At 36.8% G+C, this 27,106-nt stretch overlaps 1 protein-coding gene across 1 annotated transcript in view; it reads left to right on the forward strand.

The window, feature by feature from the left end:
- FSD1L (fibronectin type III and SPRY domain containing 1-like) overlaps positions 1–27,106 on the forward strand; it is a 69,954-nt gene extending 42,848 nt beyond the window's left edge. The window contains exons 9-14 of the mRNA XM_011966359.1: positions 3,421–3,550; positions 4,217–4,249; positions 17,116–17,213; positions 17,693–17,944; positions 21,945–22,033; positions 26,678–27,106. Coding sequence (XP_011821749.1) covers positions 3,421–3,550; positions 4,217–4,249; positions 17,116–17,213; positions 17,693–17,944; positions 21,945–22,033; positions 26,678–26,803 — 728 coding nt within the window. The 3' untranslated portion in view covers positions 26,804–27,106. The remainder of the gene's footprint in view (positions 1–3,420; positions 3,551–4,216; positions 4,250–17,115; positions 17,214–17,692; positions 17,945–21,944; positions 22,034–26,677) is intronic.

Raw genomic sequence — 27,106 nt, forward strand, 5'->3', positions numbered from 1 at the left:
CTCCCTAGGGTAGCACACTTGAATACAGAGGATATTTTTAGGTATTTACCAATTTGAAGGTTATAATGCTGGAGACTTTCCCAGTTGTGAGATGATTATTGACTGGGTTTAATTCCAGAACCAGACTCTACACATTCTTTTAGGCACTTGGGACTTAAGACATTCCACTGACCTCTAGTTCATATAGCATTTGAATAGGTTTACCTGCCAGAAATTTGATTGGATTTGGAGGATGAAAAAAAATCATATCAGAATAAAACAAAATATGAGGCCTATAATTTGTTGATGAGACAAACTCAGAAAAATGTTTGCTTCACAAAGGTCTAAAATAAAGTCTATCTTGAAGTAATTTGTTTGGATTAGCAAATGTTTTTATTTGAGAACTGAACTATAGGTAACTTAGCTAAGGAATGCAGTTACTCTGTATTATATGTTATCAAACTGAGATGTTACTGTGGTTTCTTAGAGGTTTTTACCATTTTAAAATACAGTCATATATAGGAAGATAATCTTTTCTATATAACTTGAACTGTTTTAGCCCATCAAGTAAAATTCATTACAATTATTATTCTTCCTCAAGAGCATTGTATTTTTAAAATTTCTTTTGTTTCTTTTCATTTATTCTTTATATTTAATGACCAAAGTTAGACCTAAATGTGGTGAATTATACATTTCTATGCAAATTCCATAGATACAGGAAAATTAATGACTGGCTTGTAGTTTTCTTTGAGCTGGGCTGGCTGCTCCTGTTAGCAATGTTTGGATGTTACTGGTCAAACTCTTAATCTTGGGGTTTGTAGAGAGAAACTAAGTTGATTCTAGGCCTTTTCAGCACTTCTTCACTGTTGAGTAAACCCTCTGCGGTAGGAATAGACTGAAACTCAACTCTGAGACTCATGGAACAGTGATTCTGACCTTCAGGGAGTTCCAGAATAAAGTTAGACTCCTACATGGCCATGAGTCACAGATTTATTATTCCATAGCAGTAAGAGCTGCATAGGAAAAATCCACATTTTTACAAATAACACACTGAACAGTTGTTTACCAATTTATTTGGCTTGTTGCAGCCTTTTTCAACCAACCAGTAGAAATTAGTGTATGGACAAAAAACTAGAGAGAAAGGAAGAAAGGTGGAGATTAAGTAGTTGAGCCTACTAAAATTTCATATGCTTCCACTTAAGGTTCTTGATATGGAAAATAGTGATCATTGTTTATTTCTGCCCTCCAACATGTGTAGCACTATTTCTTCTGGCATTGAAATTCTCAGAAGTGAAGAATAATATAAGTTCTTATCACCAGAATATTTAGGGTATAAGTTATTTTCTTGTGAAGGTAAATGATATTAAATTACTAAATCACAAATTATTCTCCAACTTTAATTGATAGTGGCTATGATATAATTTTATAGTACCAAGAAAGCAGCCAGTGGCACAAAGTTAAACATGTGAAGCATATCTGTACTCTGATTTTTGGTACTTTGTTTTCACAGACTCTTAAAGATATGGGAACCAGTATCTAGTTGTATTATAGGACTTAGGACTTATACAAGAGATAGGACCTCACTTTTGAGGCTAGTCTTTTTATTATTATTATTATTATTTTTAACTATAGAATGTTATCTCGGTTACATTAAGGAGCTCTATAACTTAACTGAGGTCCCATAAAGGGGTAGTGTCCAAAAAGAAAGAGAGATATGAAAATGACACTCCTTAGGATTGAAACCCATGCCTTTTTGTTTGGATGCTGCGGTATTTGATAAGTCTGGTTTTAGGTGGTTTTCAATGGCACTATCTCTTTTTTTTTTTTTTTTTTTTTTTACCACCTTTGACATCAGTATTGCTGGTGGCCCTTCTCTCCAGCATAACGAACATTAGGGGACAGCCTTAGGATTTCTTCCTTTTTTAAAAAAACAGCCTTAGGATTTTAGCAAGCAGTTGAGAATTGGTGGTACCTTAGAGTTAAATCCAGTATTCTTTCTCAAAAATGTAGATGCTCTCACATGCATTACCTAATGTCTCACATATAGATGTTAACTTTATTAAGGCAGTTCATTCTTGGAAATGCAGGGTATCAGTGTTACATAATCCTAACCTTTTGATAACCTGTCTATTAAGGAATTCTATTTCTATTTTTACTAAAAAGCTGCATTATTGCTGCATTATCTCTTTTTTCTGTAAGTTCATTTCTGTTTACAGATTTTGAAAGCTGTGAACTTCCTTGTATTGTATGACATTTACTGGAAGTTCTGTGGTCAGTAGAGTTGTATTCAGAATGTTGTTTCATAAATAAAAACAATGAACAATAGCTCCAATACATAGTTGGAATTAAAGTGCTCTTTACAGAACAATAGGGGATAAAAGGATTGTTGATTCATTAGGTAAACAGATATGCATCATCAAACAACAAAATAAACACATAGAGAATCGTAGTTCACAGACACACTGAAGCCTTAGCTAAATTAAGTAATATCTGTAAGTGAAACAGGGTTTTGTAAAGGGATACTGTATTTCTTAATATAAACTAGAAGTTTGAACCTTTGGAGGGAAATAGAACTAACAGGCAGATTAGTTAGTAACTGTGTAATAGCTGATACCTTGCAAGATAAAGATTCCGAGAGTTATATTTTAAGATAAAAGGAATGGTGTGATCAGTCATGAATCAATACATTCTAATGATTTACCCTAAATTTCCAAGGAGGGAAGCGTATACCTTGCTTCACTGATTTCCTAAATTGGCAGTTCTGAGTAAGTCTTGTGAAAAGTATAGGTAATTCCTCAAAATATCAAATAATCTGGGAAGCATAGTTTTATGTTTTTTGGTTTTTTTTTTTTCATTTATGTGGTCCCTTTTCCCTCTGTACACTTGGTCATGTAAATTATCTATCGGCTGGGCCAGTTTCCTTGTTCTGCCATCATGGCCTCAGTTTCTCCATGTTTGTCTTACTTTGAAACTGAGAGTTTAGGTATGAAATTATTAAATATTAGAGTATCAGAGAAAATGTGTATGCCAGGTTCTATAATTTTTTACACTATGTGTAAAATTATCCTTCTCCTTAATTCTTCCAGTTCCCCTTCCTATTTTGTCGTAACAGTCAACTGATACCCTAATAACAGGAGATTTAGGTTACTGTGTACTCACTGAGATTTTAGTAGAATGAACAGCAGAAATGTCAGTGACCATGCAAGTACATTGTATTTGATTGGAGTATAGGATATATTGAGAAGAATAATGGGAAATCAGATAAGAATTATAAATTATAGCCTGATTGTTGAGAATTTTAAGTGCTAGGATTATGAATTTGTACTTTATTTTCTGTATTCAGTATTGAATTGATTGAGTTAAAAATAATGTGATAGCTGTGTTTCAGAAAGTGGAGATATGCTATATTTTAAAAATATATTGAAATATTATCTTGAATAGCACTTAACTTCAATTTGGATAACTCCTCATCCCATTTGAACCTGAAAGTTGAAGATACCTGTGTAGAGTGGGATCCTACTGGAGGAAAAGGTCAAGAAAGTAAAATGAAAGGAAAAGAGAACAAGGGCAGGTAAGCTAGGCCATTAAATCTGCCATATGGACAAATGCTTGTACACTGGTTCTTACTTAACAATAATTTTCATTGAAATTCTTAGTCAATATACCTATGAGATTTACAGTATATTGGTAGCACCAAAGTGAAGAATATAATACTATTTGTCAGTAGTTTAATATGTCATTAACATTTTTTGTTACTTTTGTTTTAGTTTCATCCCTAATCCTCTTACACATTTTCATTTCAGTATTCCATTTCTTTGAAGTTATATATACAGAAACTTGAATTGCTTAGAAGTTTCTAGTTTAATTCCTGAATTTTAGACTTATAGATCACCTATCTTACCTGCAGGTCTGATCTGCACTAAATGACAGCGTTTAGCAGGTACAACCCTAGAGTCTTGCTTCTGATCAGCAACACAATGAACCTAAGAGGCACGTTCGAGGGCCTTTTGTTATTGTCATAACTAACTTATTTAAATAAAGTCAAAGCATGGGAGCCTCTTTCTTTTTTAACAGAAGAAGTTTTTGCTCAAACTGAAGATCAATGCCTTTGTGAGCTACAATAACAAAAATGAACCCCCAAAAATTCCTCAGCAGGCCTTTAATCTGATTTTGTTATAAGCTGTTAAATTTAAGTTGTAAAACAGTTTCTTAACAGTTGCCTGCTTTTATCTGACAGTGTCCATGTTACTTCACTGAAGAAACATACAAGGTGATGATCTATGTCTGTCTAGTTCTAGGACTTAGTATAATCTAGCTTGGCTGATTAAAAAAACTTTAATTTTTTCTTTTAACCAATAAGCAGAAGCCATTGCGGCAGCCTTCATAAGCTAAAATACTGCTCTGTGTAGACTGTATTGGTAGCTTATGTTTTGAATTTACATTGTAGTGTGCTGCATATTATTCGGATTATATTGTATATGGTAACAAAGTAAGCTCTGCTTTAAAGTCTTTCTTGAATTTTTTTTTCCTTATCTGATTTATTTTTACGCTTTTACTCATACCTGGCATCTTTCTTGTTGTACTGAATAATATTCACTAGTCTAACATTATAGCTTCGCTTTTATTTGTATTTGACACACAGCAGGTTTGAAGAGTTCTCTATTTTATAATAATTAGGCAGTTTCAGAATCAACAAGGATAAAAAATAAAGGTCATTGCTAAAATTATCAAGACAGTTCCAGAAAGATGAATTGTTTCAATTTGCATGAGTAATATAATGCTTATTTGAAGATACTACCTATCTTTACTGGAAACCAGAGTGTGTTCTCTTTTCAAAATTATCTTCCTCTTCTTTTCAGTTTATGTACTTGGTATTGGGAAAAGTGATTTTATAGTGTATGATAAATTGGAAAATGCTGAATTTAACAGTCTATGAATACACTACATATTTGTGATTTAAGGTTATATTATTTCTTTCTCCCTTCCTACTTTTTAAGAGTATTTTACATATAGGCTACTTGTGGAATGTTATATGCATTTATATATTCTTTCCATAAATATTTGTTCACTGTAGGATGTCTGCTGGATGTTATAGGATTTATAGGGATAAACACTGTCTGCTTTCAAGAAATTTGCCCTAACTTATGTAGATGAGATGTATGTGCAAGTAGCAATAATGCAAGGTAGACATATGTACAATGGTAAGTGTGAATAAAGGTGTTCAGAGGAAGAAAGATGCCCAGAGCTACCAGATGTTGAGGTGGTTAGGTAGGATAGTCAAACTAAAAGTAATAATCAAACATTTATTGATTTGCTGTGATAGTATAAGCAAGAGGCCACAAAGGAAAGAATACTCACTCCCCCATTGTTCAGTTTTTCCCAACAGAATGGCACTGGGTGAAGGTCACGTAAATCAACACAGATCACAAGTAGTGGATCTTCTCACTGCAGCAAGCCCCAAACAAAAGGCTCCTGCCAGTTTATGGACCTGAGAGCCAAGAAGGTGGGCAGTGAGGGCTAAAATGGGAAAAATACTAAAACAGAGGGGAGAAAAATATTTTCAGACCATCACTCCTCCCCTGACCTCTGCCCTAAAGGAGTTTTATGCAGAGACATCTGAAAAGCAACTCAGCCTAGGGCCTCTCTCCAGGAAGAGGACCCCTGAATAGAGGTGCCTAGGGTAGGATTGCAGATACGGTGTACGATCATGATGGGGAGAAGAGTGGAACTGCAACTCTCTCTCGAAACTACAGTGCACTAGCTGTGCACCAAGTCTGGTGTGAGGAGGGCAGCTCACCCTACCCTGTGCCCCGACCCTGCCTCATGAACGCCTGCCTATGCTTAGGCCTGAAAGATCACACACAGGGCGCATGCATGTCACTAGACGGCACGCCCGCCTTCTTTCCAGGAGAATTTCCCAAGGACTGCTGCCTGGAAGCTTATGGCTAATGTGGAGCTGACTGTAGTTTGCCAAATTAAGAAAATGCCCCAGGCATTCTTAGGAAGAAAGATGTGCCAGATTTGATCTTTAAGATGGCTGAATAGGAACAGCTCCGGTCTGCAGCTCCCAGCAAGATAGATGCAGAAGGCAGGTGATTTCTGCATTTCCAACTGAGGTACCCGGTTCATCTCGTTCGGACTGGTTGGACAGTGGGTGCAGCCCATGGAGGGCGAGCTGAAACAGGGTAGAGCGTGGCCTCACCCAGGAAGTGCAAGTGGTCGGGGATTTTTCTCCCCGACGCAAGGGAAACCGTGAGGGACAGAGCCTGAGGAACCCTGCACTCCAGCTCAGATACTGCACTTTTCCCACAGTCTTCACAACCCGCAGACCAGGAGATCCCCTCCGGCGTCTACCCCACCAGGGCCCTGGGTTTCAGGCACAAAACTGGGTGGCCTTTTTGGCAGACACCAAACTAGCTGCAGAAGTTTTTTTTTTTTTTTCCCCATACCCCAGTGGCACCTGGAATGCCAGTGAGACAGAACCGTTCACTCCCCTGGAAAGGGGGCTGGAACCAGGGAGCCAAGTGGTCTGGCTCGGCGGGTCCCACCCCCTCAGAACCCAGCAAACTAAAATCCACTGGCTTGAAATTCTTGCTGCCAGCACAGCAGCAGTCTGAGATTGACCTGGAATGCTCCAGCTTGGTGGGGGGAGGGGCGTCCGCCATTGCTGAGGCTTGGGTAGGTGGTTTTCCCCTCACAATGTAAACAAAGCTGCTGGGAAGTTCAAACTGGGTGGAGGCCACTGCAGCTCAGCAAGGCCACTGTGGCCAGACTGCCAGATTTCTCCTCTCCGAGCAGGGCATCTCTGAAAAAAAGGCAGCAGCCCCAGTCAGGAACTTATAGATAAAACCCCCATCTCCCTGGGACAGAGCACCTGGGGGAAGGGGCGACTGTGGGCACAGCTTCAGCAGACTTAAATGTCCCTGCCTGATGGCTCTAAAGAAAGCAGTGGACCTCCCAGCACAGCGTTCAAGCTCTGCTAAGGGGCAGACTGCCTCCTCAAGTGGGTCCTTGACCCCCGTGAATCCTGACTGGGAGATACCTCCCAGTAGGGGCTGATAGACACCTCATACAGAAGAGCTCTGGATGGCATCTGGTAGGTGCCCCTCTGGGACGAAGCTTCCAGAGGAAAGAGGCAGCAGTCTTTGCTGTTCTGCAGCCTCCGCTGGTGATACCCAGGCAAACAGGGTCTGGGGTGGACCTCCAGCAAACTCCAGCAGAGGGACCTGACTGTCAGAAGGAAAACTAACAAACAGAAAGGAATAGCACATCCACTCAAAGACCCCATCTGAAGGTCACCAACATCAAAGACAAAAGGTAGATACATCCACAAAGATGGGAGAAATCAGCACAAAAAGGCCGAAAATTCCAAAAGCCAGAATGCCTCTTCTCCTCCAAAGGATCACAACTCCTCGCCAGCAAGGGAACAAACCTGGATGGAGAATGAGTTTGATGAATTGACAGAAGCAGGCTTCAGAAGGTGAGTAATAACAAACTCCTCCGAGCTAAAGGAGCATGTTCTAACCCAATGCAAGGAAGCTAAGAACCTTGAAAAAAGGTTAGAAGAATGACTGACTAGAATAACCAGTTTAGAGAAGAACATAAATGACCTGATGGAGCTGAAAAACACAGCACGAGAACTTCGTGAAGCGTACACAAGTATGAATAGCCGAATCAATCAAGTGGAGGAAAGGATATCAGAGATTGAAGATCAACTTAATGAAATAAAGCAAGAAGACAAGATTAGAGAAAAAAGAATAAAAAGGAATGAACAAAACCTCCAAGAAATATGTGAAAGGACCAAATCTACATTTGATTGGTGTACCTGAAAGTCACAAGGACAATGGAACCAAGTTGGAAAACACTCTTCAGGATATTATCCAGAACTTCCCCAACCTAGCAAGACAGGCCAACATTCAAATTCAGGAAATAAAGAGAACACCACAAACATACTCCTGAAGAAGAGCAACCCCAAGACGCATAATCGTCAGATTCAACAAGGTTGAAATGAAGGAAAAAGTGTTAGGGAAGCCAGAGAGAAAGCTTAGATTACCCAGAAAGGGAAGCCCATCAGACTAACAGCAGATCTTTCTGCAGAAACCCTACAAGCCAGAAGAGAGTGGGGGCCAATATTCAACACTCTTAAAGGAAAGAATTTTCAACCCAGAATTTCATATCCAGCCAAACTAAGCTTCATAAGCGAAGGAGAAATAAAATCCTTTACAGACAAGTAAATGCTGAGAGATTTTGTCAGCACCAGGCCTGCCTTACAAGAGCTCCTGAAGGAAGCACTAAACAGTGAAAGAACAATCAGCACCAACCACTGCAAAAACATACCAAATTGTGCAGACTATCAAGACTATGAAGAAACTGCATCAACTAATGGGCAAAATAACCAGCTAGCATTATAATGACAGGATCAAGTTCACACACAACAATATATTAACCTTAAATGTAAACAGGCTAAGTGCCCCAATTAAAAGACACAGGCTGGCAAACTGGATAAAGAGTCAAGACCCATCAGTGTGCTGTATTCATGAGACCCATCTTACTTGCAAAGACAAACATAGGCTCAAAATAAAGGGATGGAGGAATATTTATGAAGCAAATGAAAGAAAGAAAAAATCAGGAGTTGCAATCCTAATCTCTGATAAAACAGGCTTTAAACCAACAAAGATCAAAAGAGACAAAGAAGGCCATTACATAACGGTAAAGGGATCAATGCAACAAGAAGAGCTAACTCTCTTAAATATATATGCAGCCAACACAGGAGCACCTAGATTCATAAAGCAAGTTCTTAGAGACCTACAAAGAGACTTAGACTCCCACACAGTAATAGTGGGAGACTTTAACACCCCACTGTCAATATTAGACAGATCAATGAGACAGAAAATTAACAAGGATATTCAGGACTTGAACTCGGCTCTGGACCAAGCAGACCTAATAGACATCTACAGAACTCTCCACCCCAAATCAACAGAATATACATTCTTATCAGCACCTCATCACACTTATTCTAAAATTGACCACATAATTGGAAGTAAAACACTCCTCAGAAAATGTAAAAGAATGGAAATCATAACAGTCAGTCTCTCAGACCACAGTGCAATCAAATTAGAACTCAGGATTAAGAAACTCATTTAAAACCACACAACTACATGGAAACTGAACAACCTGCTCCTGAATGACTACTGGGTAAATAGCAAAATGAAGGCAGAAATAAAGATGTTCTTTGAGACCATTGAGAACGAAGACACAATGTACCAGAATCTCTGGGACACATTTAAAGCAGTGTGTAGAGGGAAATTTATAGCACTAAATGCCCACAAGAGAAAGTAGGAAATATCTAAAATTGACACCCTAACGTCACAATTAAAAGAACTAGAGAAGCAACAGCAAACAAATTCAAAAGCCAGCAGAAGACAAGAAATAACTAAGATCAGAACAGAACTGAAGGAGATAGAGACACTAAAATTCCTTCAAAAAATCAATGAATCCAGGAGCTAGTTTTTTGAAAACATCAACAAAATAGATAGACCACTAACCAGACTAATAAAGAAGAAAAGAGAACAATCAAATAGATGCAATAAAAAATGATATAGGATATATCACCATTGATCCCAGAGAAATACAAACTACCATCAAAGAATACTATAAACACCTCTATGCAAATAAACTAGAAAATCTAGAATGGATAAATTCCTGGACACATACACCCTCCCAAGTCTAAACAAGGAAGAAATCGAATCCCTGACTAGACCAATAACAAATTCTGAAATTGAGGCAGTAATTAATAGCCTAGCAACCAAAAAAAGTCCAGGACCAGATGGATTCACAACCGAATTCTACCAGAGGCAAAAGAGGAGCTGGTGCCATTCCTTCTGAAACTATTCCAAACAAAAGAAAAAGACAGACTCCTCCCTAACACATTTTATGAGGCCAGCGTCATCCTGATACCAAAACCTGGCAGATAACAAAAAAAGAAAATTTCAGGCCAATATCCCTGATGAACACAATGCGAAAATCCTCAATAAAATACTGGCAAACTGAATCCAGCAGCCCATCAAAAAGCTTATCCATCATGATCAAGTCGGCTTCATCCCTAGGATGCAAGGCTGGTTCAACATATGCAAATCAATAAACGTAAGCTATCACATAAACAGGTCAAATGACAAAAACCACATGATTATCCTAATAGATGCAGAAAAGGCCTTCAACAAAATTCAACACCCCTTTATGCTAAAAACTCTCAATAAACTGGGTATCGATGGAACGTATCTCAAAATAATAAGAGCTATTTATGACAAAACGACAGCCAGTATCATACTGAATGGGCAAAAACTGGAAGCATTTCCTTTGAAAACTGGCACAAGACAAGGATGCCCTCTCTCACCACTCCTATTCAACACAGTATTGAAAGTTCTGCCTAGGGCAGTCAGGCAAGAGAAAGAAATAAAGCGTATTCAAATAGGAAGAGAGGAAGTCAAATTGTCTCTGTTTGCAGATGACATGATTGTTTATTTAGAAAACCCCATCGTTTCAGCCCCAAATCTCCTTAAGCTGATAAGCAACTTCAGCAAAGTGTCATGATTCAAAATCAATGTGCAAAAATCAAAAGCACTCCTATACACCAGTAACAGACAGAGAGCCAAATCATGAGTGAACTCTCATTCACAATTGCTACAAAGAGAATAAAGTACTTAGGAATACAACTTACAAGGGATATGAAGGATGTCTTTAAGGAGAACTACAAACCACTGCTCAAGGAAATAAGGGAGGACACAAACAAATGGAAAAACATTCCCCGCTCATGGATAGGAAGAATCAACATCGTGTAAATGGCCATACTGCCCAAAGTAATTTATAGATTCAGTGCTATCCCCATCAAGCTACCATTTGACTTGCTTCACAGAATTGGCGAAAGCTACTGTGAACTTCATATGGAACCAAAAAAGAGCCCTCACAGTGAAGACAATCCTAAACAAAAAGAACAAAGCTAGAGGCATTATGCTACCTGACTTCAAACTGTACTACAAGGCTGCAGTAACCAAAACAGCATGGTACTGGTACCAAAACAGATACATAGACCAATGGAGCAGAACAGAGATCTCAGAAATAAAACCACACATCTACAACCATCTCGTCTTTGATAAACCTGACACAAACAAGCAATGGGGAAAAGATTCCCTATTTCATAAATGGTGTTGGGAAAACTGGCTAGCCATATGCAGAAAACTAAAACTGGACCCCTTCCTTACACCTTATACAAAAATTAACTTAAGATGGATTAAAGACTTAAACATAAGACCTAAAACCATAAAAATCCTAGAAGAAAACCTAGGCAATCCCATTCAGGACATAGGCATGGGCAAAGACTTCATGTCCAAAGTACCAAAAGCAATGACAACAAAAGCCAAAATTGACAAATGGAATCTAATTAAACTAAAGAGCCTCTGCACAGCAAAAGAAACTATCATCAGAATGAACAGGCACCGTACAGAATGGGAGAAAAATTTTGCAATCTATCCATCTGACAAAGGGCCAATATCCAGAATCGCCAAAGAGCTTAACCAAGTTTACAAGAAAAAACAGCCCCATCGAAAAGTGGGCAAAGGATATGAACAGACACTTGTCAAACATATGCTAACAAACATATGAAAAAATGCTCAGCATCACTGGTCATTAGAGAAATGCAAATCAAAACCACAATGAGATACCTTCTCATGCCAGTTAGAATGGTGATCATTAAAAAGTCAGGAAACAACAGATACTGGAGAGGATGTGGAGAAATAGGAACTCTTCTACACTGTTGGTGGAAGTGTAAATTAGTTCAGCCATTGTGGAAGACAGTGTGGCAATTCCTCAAGGATCTAGAGCTAGAAATACCATTTGACCCAGCAGTCCCATTACTGGATATATACCCAAAGGATTTATAAATCATGCTGCTATAAAGTCACATTGCACACGTATGTTTATCAGGGCACTATTCACAATAAAAAGACTTGGAACCAATTCAAATGTCCATCAATGGTAGACTGGATAAAGAAAATGTGGCACATATACACCATGGAATACTATGCAGCCATAAAAAAGGATGAGTTCATGTCCTTTGCAGGGACATGGATGAAGCTGGAAACCATCATTCTCAGAAACTATCACAAGAACGGAAAACCAAACACCACATGTTCTCACTCATAAGTGGGAGTTGAACAATGAGAACACATGGACAGAGGGAGGGGAACATCACACCCTGGGGCCTGTCAGGGGGTGGGGGCCTAGGGGCGGAATAGCATTAGGAGAAATACCTAAGGTAGGTGACCGGTTGATGAGTGCAGCAAACCACCATGGCACGTGTATACCTATGTAACAAAACTGCACATTCTGCACATGTACCCCAGAACTTTAAGTATAATAATTTTTAAAAAGAGAAAAAAAAACCACACACGGGATTTGGGCCTGGAGCTGGAGTCCTCCGACAGGTTATTTAGCCTGATAGAATTTGGAGGACTTTCATTAAAGAAGTGGTATTTAGGCTGGTTTTTGAGCAAGTGGGAAAATGTGTGGTTAGACTTGCACTGAAAGGGGGAACCACCATAGCAAAGGCACTGAAGTATATGGTGTGAGTTTAAACAACATTTTGGCTGGTATATTTAGCTATATAGTGATCTCTAGAGGTGAGAAGGCTAGAAAGGCAGATTGGGACTAAATCAAGAACCAGAATGTCATGCTAAGTCGTTTGTGAGTAGTATAGAAGTACATGAAGATTTTTAAATAAAGCAATCAGAGTTAGCTTTATCTTATAATAATGAGCAAGATGAATTGGACAGTAAAGAAATTATTTGGGAAGCTGGTAAAACAACCCAGACTAGAGGTAGCTGAAGAGCCTTACTTAAATTCAGATAGTTAAGTGGCCAGGGTGTCCTTTAGAGAAGTGGGGTGAGGGAGGGGATGGGAGGAGATCATGCTTGACATAAAACTTACTATAAGTTGTTTCTTGAAAAAGTGACTTAGGATTGGAAGTCTGGAATGCTGCAATGGAAGAGTTTTTGTTATTTAACTTTTCTCTGAAATTAAAGTACCAATGTCAATAGTTATGTCTGTTTTTCTTTTCTCCATGCTTCCCTTTATTTCTTTACTACTGGTAAGTTACAAATTTTTAAAAATTGTTTATCTGGTTATCAAAAGAGTTCTTAATACATTTTGAAGCAGTGCCAAGTGACATTTTTCTCTTTATTTATATGACGTTCACTTTCTATTTGTTGCCCTGAGTTACTTGGGAAATATTTTTCAGAATGCATGTTTCCTCTCAGCAGACACTCTGACCCACCAGTTGGAGAGGTAAACTGTCAGTATATTTTGAAAAAGTTTCCTGATTGTTTCTGATTCTGTTGTGCCTTTTCAATTGACAATCATTGATGTATTACAAAATGCCAAAGGCCATTGTTTTTCCAATTTAGTACTTTGGCTCAGGAAGATACAGGTGGTCCTTAATTGATAATATCACATATTCTCTTTACTCAGCTGAGCTCATTCTAGTCAGATATTGTACACTTACTCTGTACTGAGGATACAGAGATGAGATGTGGTTCCTAGCAACAGTTAGTCCCCTTCCCTCGGCTACTCCATAGTCAAGTTCCTCACTTGCCATAGCAAGCACCAAGGGTGCCGTATGATAGATTGTGTAAAACCTGTCTTTTTATCACCCTTTTAATCCCTGCTCCTTGATAGGGGAGTTTTGCTTTGTTTTACCTCAGTGGCTCCTAGCCCAGATGAACAGCAAAATCCTGAAATTCTTAATTTAAAAACACAGACATGTGTTTCTCAAGCCAGCCCTCCAGTATCTGATTTAGTAGTTTATGGTTAAGTCCTGGTAATTTGCATTTTTAAAAGTTCCCCAAGTGGTTCTGATGTGCAGCTGGGTTTGAGAACCACTGGTTTGACTCATTTAATTCCTCCTCACTCCTGACTACACGTTTACTTTAACCTCTCATCTCCTTTCATTTGATTCTTACCTAGTTAGCCAAAACAAAATCTTGTTGATTTTCTTTGCTGTTTCTCAACTGAATAGCAACCATAGTCATGACTATTAATGGTAAGATAGTACTAGCAATACTAAAAAACATTGGAGTTTAAAGTGAAGTTAGATATAATGAAGAGCTAGTGTTCTCAGGTTACTGTATCCCATCTGCCTTCTCTAGTTACAAAAGTAATTTTTCACAAATACTGACATGATTAATTAAAACTGTGTTCATTTTTGTATAGTTACCAATATTTGCAGTTGAATAACTTGAGTGGAGGAAGATTAATATGCAGCCAATTTATGAATTGGTGACTTGATGAACTGGGTAATCTTTGGTGACCTCTGCACTCATTTTTTTAAGGGGAGAATGTACTTTCATTTCAGATAATCTCATATGAACTTTTGGAGAATAACTGTCAACCACATGAAGTTCTTTTATTACATAGGTGTTCTGGAGACCTAAAAGCTTTTTTGTTATAATTTATATACCATGTTGAAACAATTTTACTTTTGCCTTCTTCCTTTTCATGTCTTCTTTTAATGTTGCATCTAAAACATTGTTTTTTCACACCTTTTTCAAAAAAAGCAACAGCATGGTTCTTTCATGAAATATTTCCAGAAGCCTAATCCGAAAAGAGAAAAGTATAGCTGGTTAAAGGAGGGAGGAAGCCCTAAAGCTGGCTTCTTCGCATAATATCTCTGTGGCATCTGTGGATTCCTTTGAGTTCAGCACATGGTTTAAAAAACAATTGATTTCAAGAGTCTTTGCCCTTCACAAGATCAGGAAAATAGAGCTACATGTACTATTTTTTTAAACTTTGAGGCAAATATAATGTTTTCCCCTGAGCTTAAGATAAAGCTTTTGAAAACATACAGACCTTTTGTAATCAGGCTTTTAACATTCTCTATCAGCTTATATAAAATGAATCGGAAAGAAAATTATGATGCAGTTATTTTTTCCTGAGTTACCAGTTGACAATGTTTGCAGTTTTACTTTCTTACTAGTTAATGACTCTTAAAAGTATTGTATACAAGTATCAGCTTAGAATACATGTTCATCCCAAACCTTGAAAAAGTGAAAACAGGTATTTTTGTTATTCAGAATAAAGAGTATAAATGTTTAGTAATTTTTATTTGTTTCTATCCCTCATTTTGGAGATCTCAACAACTATTCTGGAACTTCCCCCCTCACGTTCTGTTTTGCTGTCCCCCTACCCAATAGCAAGAAACTACTGCCTACCTTAGCACAAGTTTCACAGAAATTTTAATCTACCTATCCACATTCAGCTTTGTTCATGCTATCTGTTCAAACAGAACCTATAGTCAGTTTTCAATTGTCTTTTTAAAGAAATATCTTTATACAAAGGACCTTTGAAATCCCTTGGGAAGAATTAAACTAAGTCATGTGAGTGTTACAGTTCTAGACTTACACTTTTGCTACTTAATATTATACACTAAAAAGGAGACAGTTGAAGTGGTCCTGAGTTCTTCAAAATTTGTCTAATAAATCTGCTTTCTGACAGCAAGACAACATTTAAATAATGCAGAACGAAGTCACTGAATCATATGAAATGAATCATATGAAATGACTTTAAGTTTTACCTGTATTCTTGCTTTGCCTTTGTCAGGGATTTCTATTCTAGTATTCATAGCTTATATTAAAATCTACTAAGTTGATTTTAGGAAGAAAATTTCTAGTGCTATGTTAGAAAAAAAGTGTTTTTATTTCTAATTAGTGGTGAGAATATAGTTATCCCCATATCCCCTAAATAATTTTAGGATAATCTTGACCAAAAAATCTTTTGTTAAATGTAGTAATTCAGTATAATTAAAATGTTATTTTGAAAACATCTTTGGGACTTAATCTATTTTGAGTTTTTGAAAGTTAGCAAACATCCCAATACTCTCCAGTTTTCCATATATCATATAATTTGATATAAGAGGAAGTCAAGGTGGATCTTGGCTATTTGAGTAGGAGAAATGCTTGATAATACTTTTTATTATCCTGTGCATGGATTTGGACAATTGCCATTTCCATCTTTTTTTTTTTTTTTTTTTTTTTGAGATGGAGTCTAGCCCTGTCGCCCAGGCTGGAATGCAGTGGCATGATCTGGGCTCACTGCAACCTCCGCCTCCCGGATTCAAGCGATTCTCCTGCCTGAGCCTCCCAAGTAGCTGGGATTACAGGCACCCACCACCATGCCCAGCTAATTTTTGTATTTTTAGTAGATGCTGGGTTTCACTGTGTTGCCCAGGCTGGTCTTGAACTCCTGACTTCGTGCTCCGCCTGTCTCGGCCTCCCAAATTGCTGGGATTAGAATTGTGAGCCACCGCCTGCAGCCCCCCACCCCGCCACCTTTTTTTTAGACGGAGTTTCGCTCTTGTTGCCTAGGCTGGAGTGCAATGGTGCGATCTTGGCTCACGGCAACCTCTGCCTCCTGGGTTCAAGCGGTTCTCCTGCCTTAACCTCCTGAGTAGCTGGGACTACCGGCATGCGCCACCACGCCCTACTAATTTTGTATTTTTAGTAGACATGGGGGTTTCTCCATGTTAGATAGGCTGGTCTCGAACTCCCGGCCTCAGGTGATCTGCCTGCCTTGGCACCTCCCAAAGTGCTGGGATTACAGGTGTGAGCCACCACGCCCGGTCGCCATTTCTATTTTTAAGAAGTTAAGATTCAGAGCAAAAATACTCACTGCTTATAAAAAGAGTTATTTAGTCAGGATTATAAGAAGGAACCTATCTTTGCCTTTATTTACCTGCAAAAAAGGTAAGCTGTAACTCATTATCTTTCTTGAGTCCTTCTTTTTTCTTTAGTAAGTCTTGTCACATTTTAGCATTGTTTATTTCAGCCATGTGTTCTTTGTGTAAGCCTTGCTCAGTCTGCATGCCATTAGTGTTTTCAGCCTGCTTTGTATTGATAGCTTCTTACATTTCAGTGTTTATAATTGACAGCGCTGTTTAATAATAGTTCGGATCAAATTGAATGGTCGTTATTTCTATAACATAATGAGAAATCTTTTCAGAGGCTCCTTCTATGATTTCTAGTTTTAGTTTATGAAACATTTACAATATAAAATATTCGTTTCTCTTTTTTCTTTTTGTTTATATAGAAGTGGTACACCATCCCCAAAACGAACATCTGTAGGCTCCAGGCCACCAGCAGTAAGAGGCAGTAGAGATCGTTTTACTGGAGAATCGTACACGGTGCTGGGTAGGACAAAATATAATTGTTTTTCATTATCTCAGATTAAAGGCATCACAATCACACTGGTGGACTTTCCACTCAAAGTGGCTATCTGTATATTGAATAAATCTTTGCAAGAAGTTCCTCCCAATTGAAACCTAATTACTTTGGGGGGTTTTCAAATTGTCTTATTATTATTGATACTTTTAAAACTCTACTTCAGCTTACATAGTGTTCCCACATCTTTATATATATAAGCCGGGAGGGGGATAGTAAGGAAGAAAACCTCTGAAACATTTTATATTCAGAAGAATATTACTAAACATAAAGGTAAAGTTAGAGCAGGTACTCAGCATTTAGTGTCTGTGTGTTAACATGATTATTCTTACAGGAAAAGTACTTGAATAAAAATTTTTGTGTCATTTTTTTGGGACGAGTGATAGGTAAAACTATGTGACTCATAAGGAAGAGAAAAGAGTCAAATCTACCTTTCTGATCTTTTGTAGGAGACACTGCTATTGAAAGTGGACAACATTATTGGGAGGTCAAGGCCCAGAAGGACTGTAAATCCTACAGTGTGGGAGTAGCATACAAAACGTTGGGGAAATTTGACCAATTGGGAAAGACAAACACTAGTTGGTGTATCCATGTCAACAACTGGCTACAAAACACATTTGCAGCAAAGCATAATAATAAAGTCAAAGCTTTGGATGTTACTGTTCCTGAAAAAATAGGTGTATTTTGTGATTTTGATGGGGGTAAGTTTATTTTCTTATAGGTTATTTCTTCATAGTTGCTTGCATTTCAGTACCTTTCACTGGTGATCATCTATACAGGATTTCCATTAGTATTGTGGTAAGGACATTTTGATCAGGTAGGCTTTTGATCATCATCAAAATCTCAGTTCTAGAATTGACTGGAATGGTATATGTGATGTCTGCCTGGAGCCCTACAAAAGCTCTCATTTATACTATACTAAGTCTGAAAGATTTTGCTAATTTTAGTCTTCAGCACTAACATTTCTTCTGTCCATTTTAATTCCTTCCTTACCATGTTTTATTACCTACCTCTAAAGAGTGATAGTCAGAATTTTCTAGTTGAAGTAGACCTTAGAAATTACCTAACCCAGGATGAATACCCCATTTTACATGACATGATTATTACACATTGCATGCCTATATGAAAACATCTCTTGTACTGTACTGCATAAATATACACACCTACTATGTACCTACAAAAATTAAAAAAATTTCAAGAAGATACCAGAGCCATATTTTCTACTATTCTAGTAAACATAAGCTATACAGCAATTATTTACTGTGCCAAACCACATCAAACTTGAAATGAATGGAATGTTCTTAATTTTCAAGTTGCTATCTTTAAAGGTATTCTTCAGAATGACTTGTAATATCTTTACAGGGGCCAAAGGGGTTTCCCCTCAATATCAGAATTTCTTTACTTACAAAATTATTAACACATTGTAGTCTAATCCAAAAAAGAAAAGACATTACTCGATCTGCTACACAGTATGAAATTCTTACTACACTATCTCTGCAGGTAGTTGCCACTCCTGTGCCCGAAGAACTTTTAATGTGAAGTTTACTGTCTTAGAAAGCAGCCTGTTTCATTGTTGGACAGCTCTTGGTTAGAAGATTTTTCTTAAGTTGACTCACATTGTCTCCCTATAACTTCAGAAACTGTTTCTCTTAATTTTTCCCATCTGAATAAACACAGAATTATGTTTCCTCATTCATATTCACACAATAATCCTTATTTATGAAAAACTACAGGTACTAACATCGCTTTTCTTGCCCTGTTTTTCCAGACCATATATTCCGTTATTAGCTGCCCCTGTTAAAATTTAATTTTTCCAAGTCTTTATAATCTCCTATGGCGGTCTAGTATGTCAGTGTTTTTCTTAAAGGTTGGTTGTTAGAGTGGAACACATGACCTCTGACCAACAAAGGACAGTAATTTGGCTGTGCTATTTGTAATAGTATGACTTAGCACGCTGACCAATATTGAGCTTGTCCAAAAGATCTAATCCATTAGATCTTTTTTCATGGCATTATGTCAAATTGTCTTTTTCTTCTTTTATTAGGCAGTTTGGGATTTTGTTTTGTTGTTGTTGTTGTTGTTAGGTTTTTTGTTTTTTTTTTTTTTGAGACGGAGTCTTACTCTGTTGCTCAGGCTGGAGTGCAGTGGCTCAATCTCAGCTCACTGCAACCTCCGCCTCCCAGGTTCCAGCGATTCTCCTGCCTCAGCCTCCTGAGTAGCTGGGATTACAGGCACGTGCCACCATGCCTGGCTAATATTTGTATTTTTAGTAGAGATGGGGTTTCACCATGCTGGCCAGGCTGGTCTCAAACTCCTGACCTCAAGTGATTCACCTGCCTCAGCCTCCCAAATTGCAGGGATTACTGGCATGAGCCACCGTGCCCAGCCAGTTTAGGGTTTTTAAAAATAACTCAATGTTATATATAATGCAAATGAAGACTATTACATTTATCCTTTTTTAGTTTCATCTTATTGATTTGGCCCAAATTTCCCCTCCTCTTAAAATCATCTAAACTTGATATTTATATTTTGGAAAAATTTTAAAGCTCATTGAATTAGTTATTTCATAAGCATATTCTCTACAGTTATCTAATGTATAATAATTTTGAAGATGACATAATATTGAACTAAAGTAATTCCCTAGATGTTTTTTCTCCAAGTTGACACTTAAGCTAATACTAAATTTTATTATTTTAGTAGTATCATGCCCAAATAATTCTATGAGCTATCAATTAATTTATTCAAAAAAGGAGAAAAAGTAATTTTGGCTTGATTTATTTTTGGTGATGACATGTTAGCTTTGCTGTGTTTTTTGTTTTTTAACTTATTTGCCTTGAATCAGTTAAATCATTTTCCTCAGGATAAATGGCAAATTTATTAGCACACATTTTTTTTTCTTTTTCAACTACCAAGGCAACATTTGCTTATCTTCTTTCTCCTTTCCCATACTCTGTGAGTCCACAAAGGCAGTAGTGAGATTTTAGTCTAGAGCATAACATATGGCAAGAGGAAGTTGTATTGTGGAATAGGATCAGATTCTGAGAGCCTGGAAAAATAATAATGGACTAGTCTTTAGTAGTGGGGAGGGGTGGTTCTGCATGTTTTAGAACACTATAGTCATAAGATAATCTAGTTTTAGAAATATTAGAGAGTCAGTGGTTAAAGATGGAAGAGCTTGAAAGCATAGTGAGCATAAGACTTTTCAGGAAGCAGTCTTCAAGTGGTGTAGAGCAGGACTGAGTCTCTTGTTAGCTATTAAACCCTTATTGCCTGGCTAGTGCTTTTCACATAGAAAGCCCTTAATAAGTGTTGAGTAACTGGCAACAAGCATCTGAGCAGTGGAGAATTAAGAATGGATTTGACAGTAGAATTCATAGGAGTTAGTAACTAAATACAGATCAGCTGAGGAGAGGCAGTTGAAGATGACTTTGAGGTTCCAGCCAGTGTGATCATTAGGATGACCGTGTCAACAGGATAGGGAACATAGAGTTTTGGGGGGAAATGAAATGCCAGCAGGATAACCATGTGGCATGTTTAGCAAGCATTTTGAAATTCAGTGCTAGAATTCAGCAGTTAAGTAGAGCTGACGCTAAATATTTGAGACAGCATTACAGAATTGCTGTGGAAAACTGTATAGGACAATATATTTAAGCATTACTGTTCTGCTATTTACTCACTTTGTGATCATATGTACTGTTCTGCTGTTTACCAACTTTGAGATCAAAGTACTGGGTACTTTACATACATTACCTCAATTAAACAACCTACATAATAGTGTGCATAAATACTAGTTTCCTTTATCTTCCTCTTTGGTGGCAGTTGATTTATTAAGGAAGCATTATATAGAGAAAAGAGCGTGGACAAAGCAGCTACATTTAGAACAGGAAGAAAAGGAGGAGATTGCGAAGTTATCCCCATGGTTATGATACAAAGCAAGGGAATGGTCATCAGAGAAGAGTTTCAAGAAGTGATAACAGTTGTAAGGAGGCCATTTGGTTGTACAGTTTAGGAGGTCAGACAGATAGCTTTTATTAGGGCATGATCCTATTGAAATATATACCGTGAGGTGATTTTAAAAATTAACAAAGCAGGTCAGGCATAGTGGCTTATGCTTGTAATCCTAGCACTTTGGGAGACTGAGGTGGAGAATTGCTTGAGCTCAGGAGTTCAAGACCAGCTTATACAAAAAACAAGACCCCGCCTCTATTAAAAAAATTAACAAAATTGAAGCAATGATAATTATACTGTGATTTCAGAGACTGGAGTATCAGTATGGCATCAGGTAGATAGAAGACAAGGTTTAATAGAGTACACTTTAAATGGTGATTAGGATTTGGGCAGAGAGGCTGGTTACGGGAAAAATAAGGAGGAAGAAATGGTCTTGGTTTACACTGGGCTAATGAAACCATTTGTTAAATACTGATCAAATAAGGAAATAGTTTGTAGTAAATAAGTAGAATAGTGCCAGATTTTAGAGGTATTATGGAGGTCTTGAAAACCAGGGGAAGAAAATTGGATTGGGCTTTTCCTTAAGCATTTGTCCTTATGATTTTCAAGTGGGAATAATTAATCCAGTCCTCCAAGTTTATAACAAAAATTAATGTCAACTTATATATATTTTTTTACATGATTATGCAGTAGAATTAATTAAATGTTACAATTTTTGTATAATAAATTAGGCTTTTTTTCCTTCTTTTTTAGGTCAACTTTCATTCTATGACGCAAATTCAAAACAGTTGCTATATTCCTTTAAGACAAAATTTACTCAGCCAGTACTACCTGGTTTCATGGTTAGTATGTTTTATATTTTATATATATCTAACTTATATTTTACTTGGTTTGGCAACTTTAAGGAGAATATTCTATATCGTATATTTGGAGAAGGAGTATATTTTATTTTTTCTTCATATTCTTCTCCCTTTCCTCAATTCACCCTCTCCCAAATCTGTGATTGTTTTTATATATATTTTGGTATATTTTATTGAAGTTAATGTTAATACATGAAGTACACAAATCATAAATATGTAGTTTGATGATTTTTTTAAGACTGCACTCATGTATGTAACTAGCACCTAGAACATTACGAGAACCTCAGAAGACCCCTCTAGTGCCCATTTCCAGTCCCTAATGGCCCTTCTCCAGTGTCAACACTGTATTAACTTTCAATATCCTAAATTTACTTTTCTTCCTTTTCAGTTTTATATAAACAGAATCATACAGTATCTTTTTGACTCAACATTATGCTTGTGAGATTAATCCATATTCTATGTGGTTATAGTTCATTCATTCTCATAGCTGTATAGTTTTCCATTCTGTGACTATATCAATTGATTTATACATTTTAATTTAGTTGGATATGTGGGTGGTTTCCATTTGCGGGCTTATACATTTGCTATGAATGTTTTTGTTCATATCTTTTGATAAATGTATGTGTATATTTCCATTGAGTATATACCTATGATTGGAGTTGCTAGATCATATGGTGTATGTATAATCAACTGTAAAACTGCCGGTTTTCCAAAATGGTTGGTTATGCTAATTTACAACTAGCAGTATGTGAGAATTTGAGTTCCTTCAAATCCTTGTCAATACTTGGTATTTTAAAAAAATGTATGCCCTTCTAGTGGATGATATATTACATTGTGGTTTTAATTTTCATTTCCTTGATTACTAGTGCTGTTGAGTACCTTTTTATATATTTGTTGACTATTTGGGTATATTCTTTTGTGAACTGGCTATTCAGATCTTTTGCTTGTATTTCTATTAGGTTGTCTTCCTGTTTCTTATGGGTTAATTTGTAGGATCTTCTTCACTCTGGCTTTCCTTTTTCCTTATTGGTATCATTTGATAAAAGTTGATTTTGTTCAGTTTATCAATTTTTTCATTTACAGTTAGCACTTTTTGTGTTCTGTTTAAGAAATCAGTATGCACCCCCAAGGTCATGAAAATATTCTTGTCTTCTAAAAGCTTTACCTTGTACATTTAGATATAGACTGCATTTACAATGCAAGTACAATGTAGGATTGATGTGTTTGGTATGAAGTAAGGATCTAGATACGTTCTTTAATTCCCCGTGGATATCCAGTTATTCCAGGACCATTTACTGACAAGATCATAGTGCACTGTCATCTTTGTACAATATTAGATGACTGTCTTTATGTGCTATGCTGAATATATGTATGCACACCACATAGCAATTACATCCTATATAATTGCAGGTCTACTCAGTTTCAGGCTGAAAGGAAACATTTATGTTTCTCTGCACAAAATGAAACATGGTTTTGAATTTATTTATTTAAGCAAATGTTATTGCTTTTTCCAACTCTTAACCTTCTGCATTTTTTCATAGGTTAGGTTCCTGTGGGGAGTTCTGGGATCCAGTTAAAGTTACCATTACTTTGGCTAGAACTTTCCTTAAATTTGGGGGCTAACCTCTGTAAATCAAGATGGTATATTTCAAATGCAAACTTGGAATATTTTGCATGTATGTTCTTCTGTCATCACCCCTAACTGTAACTTGTCAACTATAAGGAGAAAGTTTTCAGAGTATGAGTGGGTTGAAAATACAGTGCTTTTAAATCTCATTATCCATAATAATTATTCCAGATACTTTAATCTCTTAAGATTAAAACAATGCTAATAACCAGGACACCTATTTTTATATTAAAAGTAAGTTATTAGTGACTAAAGTTATTGCTCATGGAAACATAAAGATATTAGAAGGGTTGTTTCTTTTTCCTTTTTTTTTTTTTAAACTTTGTACAAATCTCTGCCTTATTATGCATTTTTGGCTATTTTTCCAAACTGGTCCGTCAAGGATGAATTGTTTACCATGTGGAATGCAGAAAATTTTTTTCCAAGTCTTAGGTGTGCTTTTATAAAGAGTAGATTTACTTTTAATTTGAATCTATCTCATGTATGTATGTGCTGAGTTTATTGTTTTATATTCCAAATAATACTCTAATTATATTAGTGTCATAAGATACTGCAAGAAATTATTTTAAACTTGTTAAAAAAATTTTTCCTTCATTGAAGGCTTGCTTTTATTAACTACGTTAATGCCTGTTAAATGTTTTGTGTACAAGATTAATTTTTAAGTCAGTTTTATTGAATTTATAATACGGTGCAGTTCTGTGGGTTTTAGCAAATGCCTACAGTTGTATAATCACCACCATAATCAAGATATAGAACATTTCCATCACCCTAGAAAATTCCTTTATGTTCTTTTATAGTGGACCCTTCCACACAACCAGCCCTAGCTATCAGTAACCAGTTTGTAGGCCCTATAGTTGTGCCTTTTCCAGAACATCATCTAAATAGAATTGTTTGGTATGTAGCCTTTTGATTCCGTACCATGCTGCATTTGAAATTCATCCATGTTGTTGTGGTGTCAGTGTTCTCCTCTTTTTCATTGCTGAGTAGTGTTTCATATATGTATGTGTCACAGTTTATTCATTCATTCACCAGTTGAAAGATACTTGGGTTTTTCCCAGTTTTGGGCAGTTATGAATAAAATCACTATAAACATTTACATACGGGATTTTCCCTTGTGTAAATACCTAAGAGCAGTAATACAGTTGCTGTATCACATTGAAAGTCTATGTTTAACTTCATAGGGAACTTCCAAAATGTTTTCCAAAGTGGCTGTACCATTTTTTGCCTTCCTATCAGAGATATGAGAATTGGTCATATCCTTGCCATTATTTGGTATCACCAGATTTTTGTTGTTGTTAAGCCATTTTAATAGGTGTGTAGTGGTATGTCATTGTGTTTTTATTTGTACTTTCCCAATGACAAATGATGTTTCATGTGCTTATTTGCCATTCATATAATTTATTTCAAGTATCTGTTAAAATTTTTTGCTTACTTTTAAGGACTTGTTTTCTTATTTTTTTATATTTTACTTTAAGACAGGGTCGTGCTGTGTCACCCAGGCTAGAGTACAGTGGTGCGATCACAGCTCACTGCAGTCACAACTGCCTGGGCTCAAGTGATCCTCCCACCTTAGCCTGGGATTACAGGTGCCCACCACCACACCCGGCTATTTAAAAAATGTTTCTTGTGCAGATGGAGTTTTGCCATGTTGCCCAGGCTGGTCTCGAAGTCCTGGGCTCAAATGATCTGCCAGCCTTGGCCCCCCAAAGTCCTGGGATTGCAGGCATGAGCCACCGCACCTGGCCTGGTTTTCCTATTTTTAAGAGTTCTTTGTACAGTTTGGATGTGAATCCTTTATCAGATATATGCTTTGCAAATATTTTCTCCTGGTTTATGGTTTGCATTTTCATTTTCTGAACATTTCAAAGAGAAGTTTTTCATTTTGACATGAAGTCCAATTTAGTAATTTTTTTCCCTATTATGGGTAACGCTTTGCCTAACTCAAGGTCACAAAGGTTTTATGTTTTCTTCTTGATTTCCCTTTGCATCTTCATGCTAGATATTTTGAGTAAATATTTTTCTAAATCATTTAAATAATTTCCAAAAAATAATATAGTAGTTTTATAATCAGAAAGTTGCTTTGTATTTTGGGAGTTATCATTACTGAGCCTGATAGTTTTGAAAATTTATAATGTTAATTATATAATTACAAATTTCACAGTTCTGTAGATTCTTTAGTACAATAATCTAGTTACTTAGTAGATACTGAACACTTAAGGATATAATTGAAGGTGATGATACTTAACTTCTGGAATTTCCCTTGCTTTAAGCTTGTGTCTATTATTAATTCATACCTGGTAGTTGATGATAGTGTCAATGATCCATATTTTCATATTTTAATTCTTTTGACTGTGTCCCAAATCTTATTTCTCACTCTATTGAATCATAGCTGCTCTGTTCACAAGCAAAGCAGTTTTAACTTTCACAAAGTCATTCACATTTATGATAAGTAATAGAACATGGGAAGTGCATCTGGATATTGGGATTTGCATTTTTGTCAGGAGTCCTTCTTAATTATAAAAGAGTTCTTACTGTTAACACAGTAGGGAAGAAAACTGGATTTTACTGTTAATAGAGGGGTGTTAGATTTTTATAATATCAGGCCATATCTCATTATCAAAACCAAAAGCATAACTGGGAAGTAAGTTGGTGCTTTGTATGCTTCCCTTGGTTGTGAAAGTTAGCATCAGTAATGATAGGTAATATCTTTTGCCTAGATTAAGCCAATTAAGTTTCTCAATTTCTGCAGCCCTGAGTTCCCTCTCTTGGGTGCAACTTCAGTTGGTTCTGCTACCACCAAGACCTCCTCTGGCCTCTGTGGTTCTAAAATAATTCTGATTTAGTCTTTCCATTTCCCCTCAGCTGAAATATGGTGGTTATCTGTTTGAGAATGATTGATGTTCATATGTGTGACATTTTACCTTTGAAATAGAAATGTAAAAATCACTGAAGTTCTAATCTGATTTGAAATCTGACAGGTTTTTCTTGTCTTTTCTTAGGTATGGTGTGGTGGACTTTCTTTGAGTACTGGGATGCAGGTTCCAAGTGCTGTGAGAACCCTTCAGAAAAGTGAAAATGGAATGACTGGTTCGGCTAGTAGCCTGAACAATGTTGTTACTCAGTAGTGTTTACTCAGAATACGTTTACCCTCCCTCTTGATTGGGTGGCCTTTTCTGTGCAGTTATTAATCACAGGAATTTGTGAGTAGTGAAAATCAGGTTTGCTGTGTTCTGCTTTGAGGCCTGGAATCTGTTATCATTAAACACCTAGTTCGAAGCATTTGCAGGAACCTACTGTACAGTATCATAGAAGCAAGCAGATACTAAGCAAAAAACTGATGATTGAAGAGTAAATGGGGGAAAAGGCAGTGTTTAATTAACATAAAAACTCATTTTTGTATTTCTTGGATTACTTTGACTCTTCTAATG

The sequence above is a fragment of the Mandrillus leucophaeus genome, unplaced genomic scaffold (assembly GCF_000951045.1).
Source record: "Mandrillus leucophaeus isolate KB7577 unplaced genomic scaffold, Mleu.le_1.0 Scaffold76, whole genome shotgun sequence".
In the NCBI taxonomy this organism is placed as follows: Eukaryota; Metazoa; Chordata; class Mammalia; order Primates; family Cercopithecidae; genus Mandrillus; species Mandrillus leucophaeus.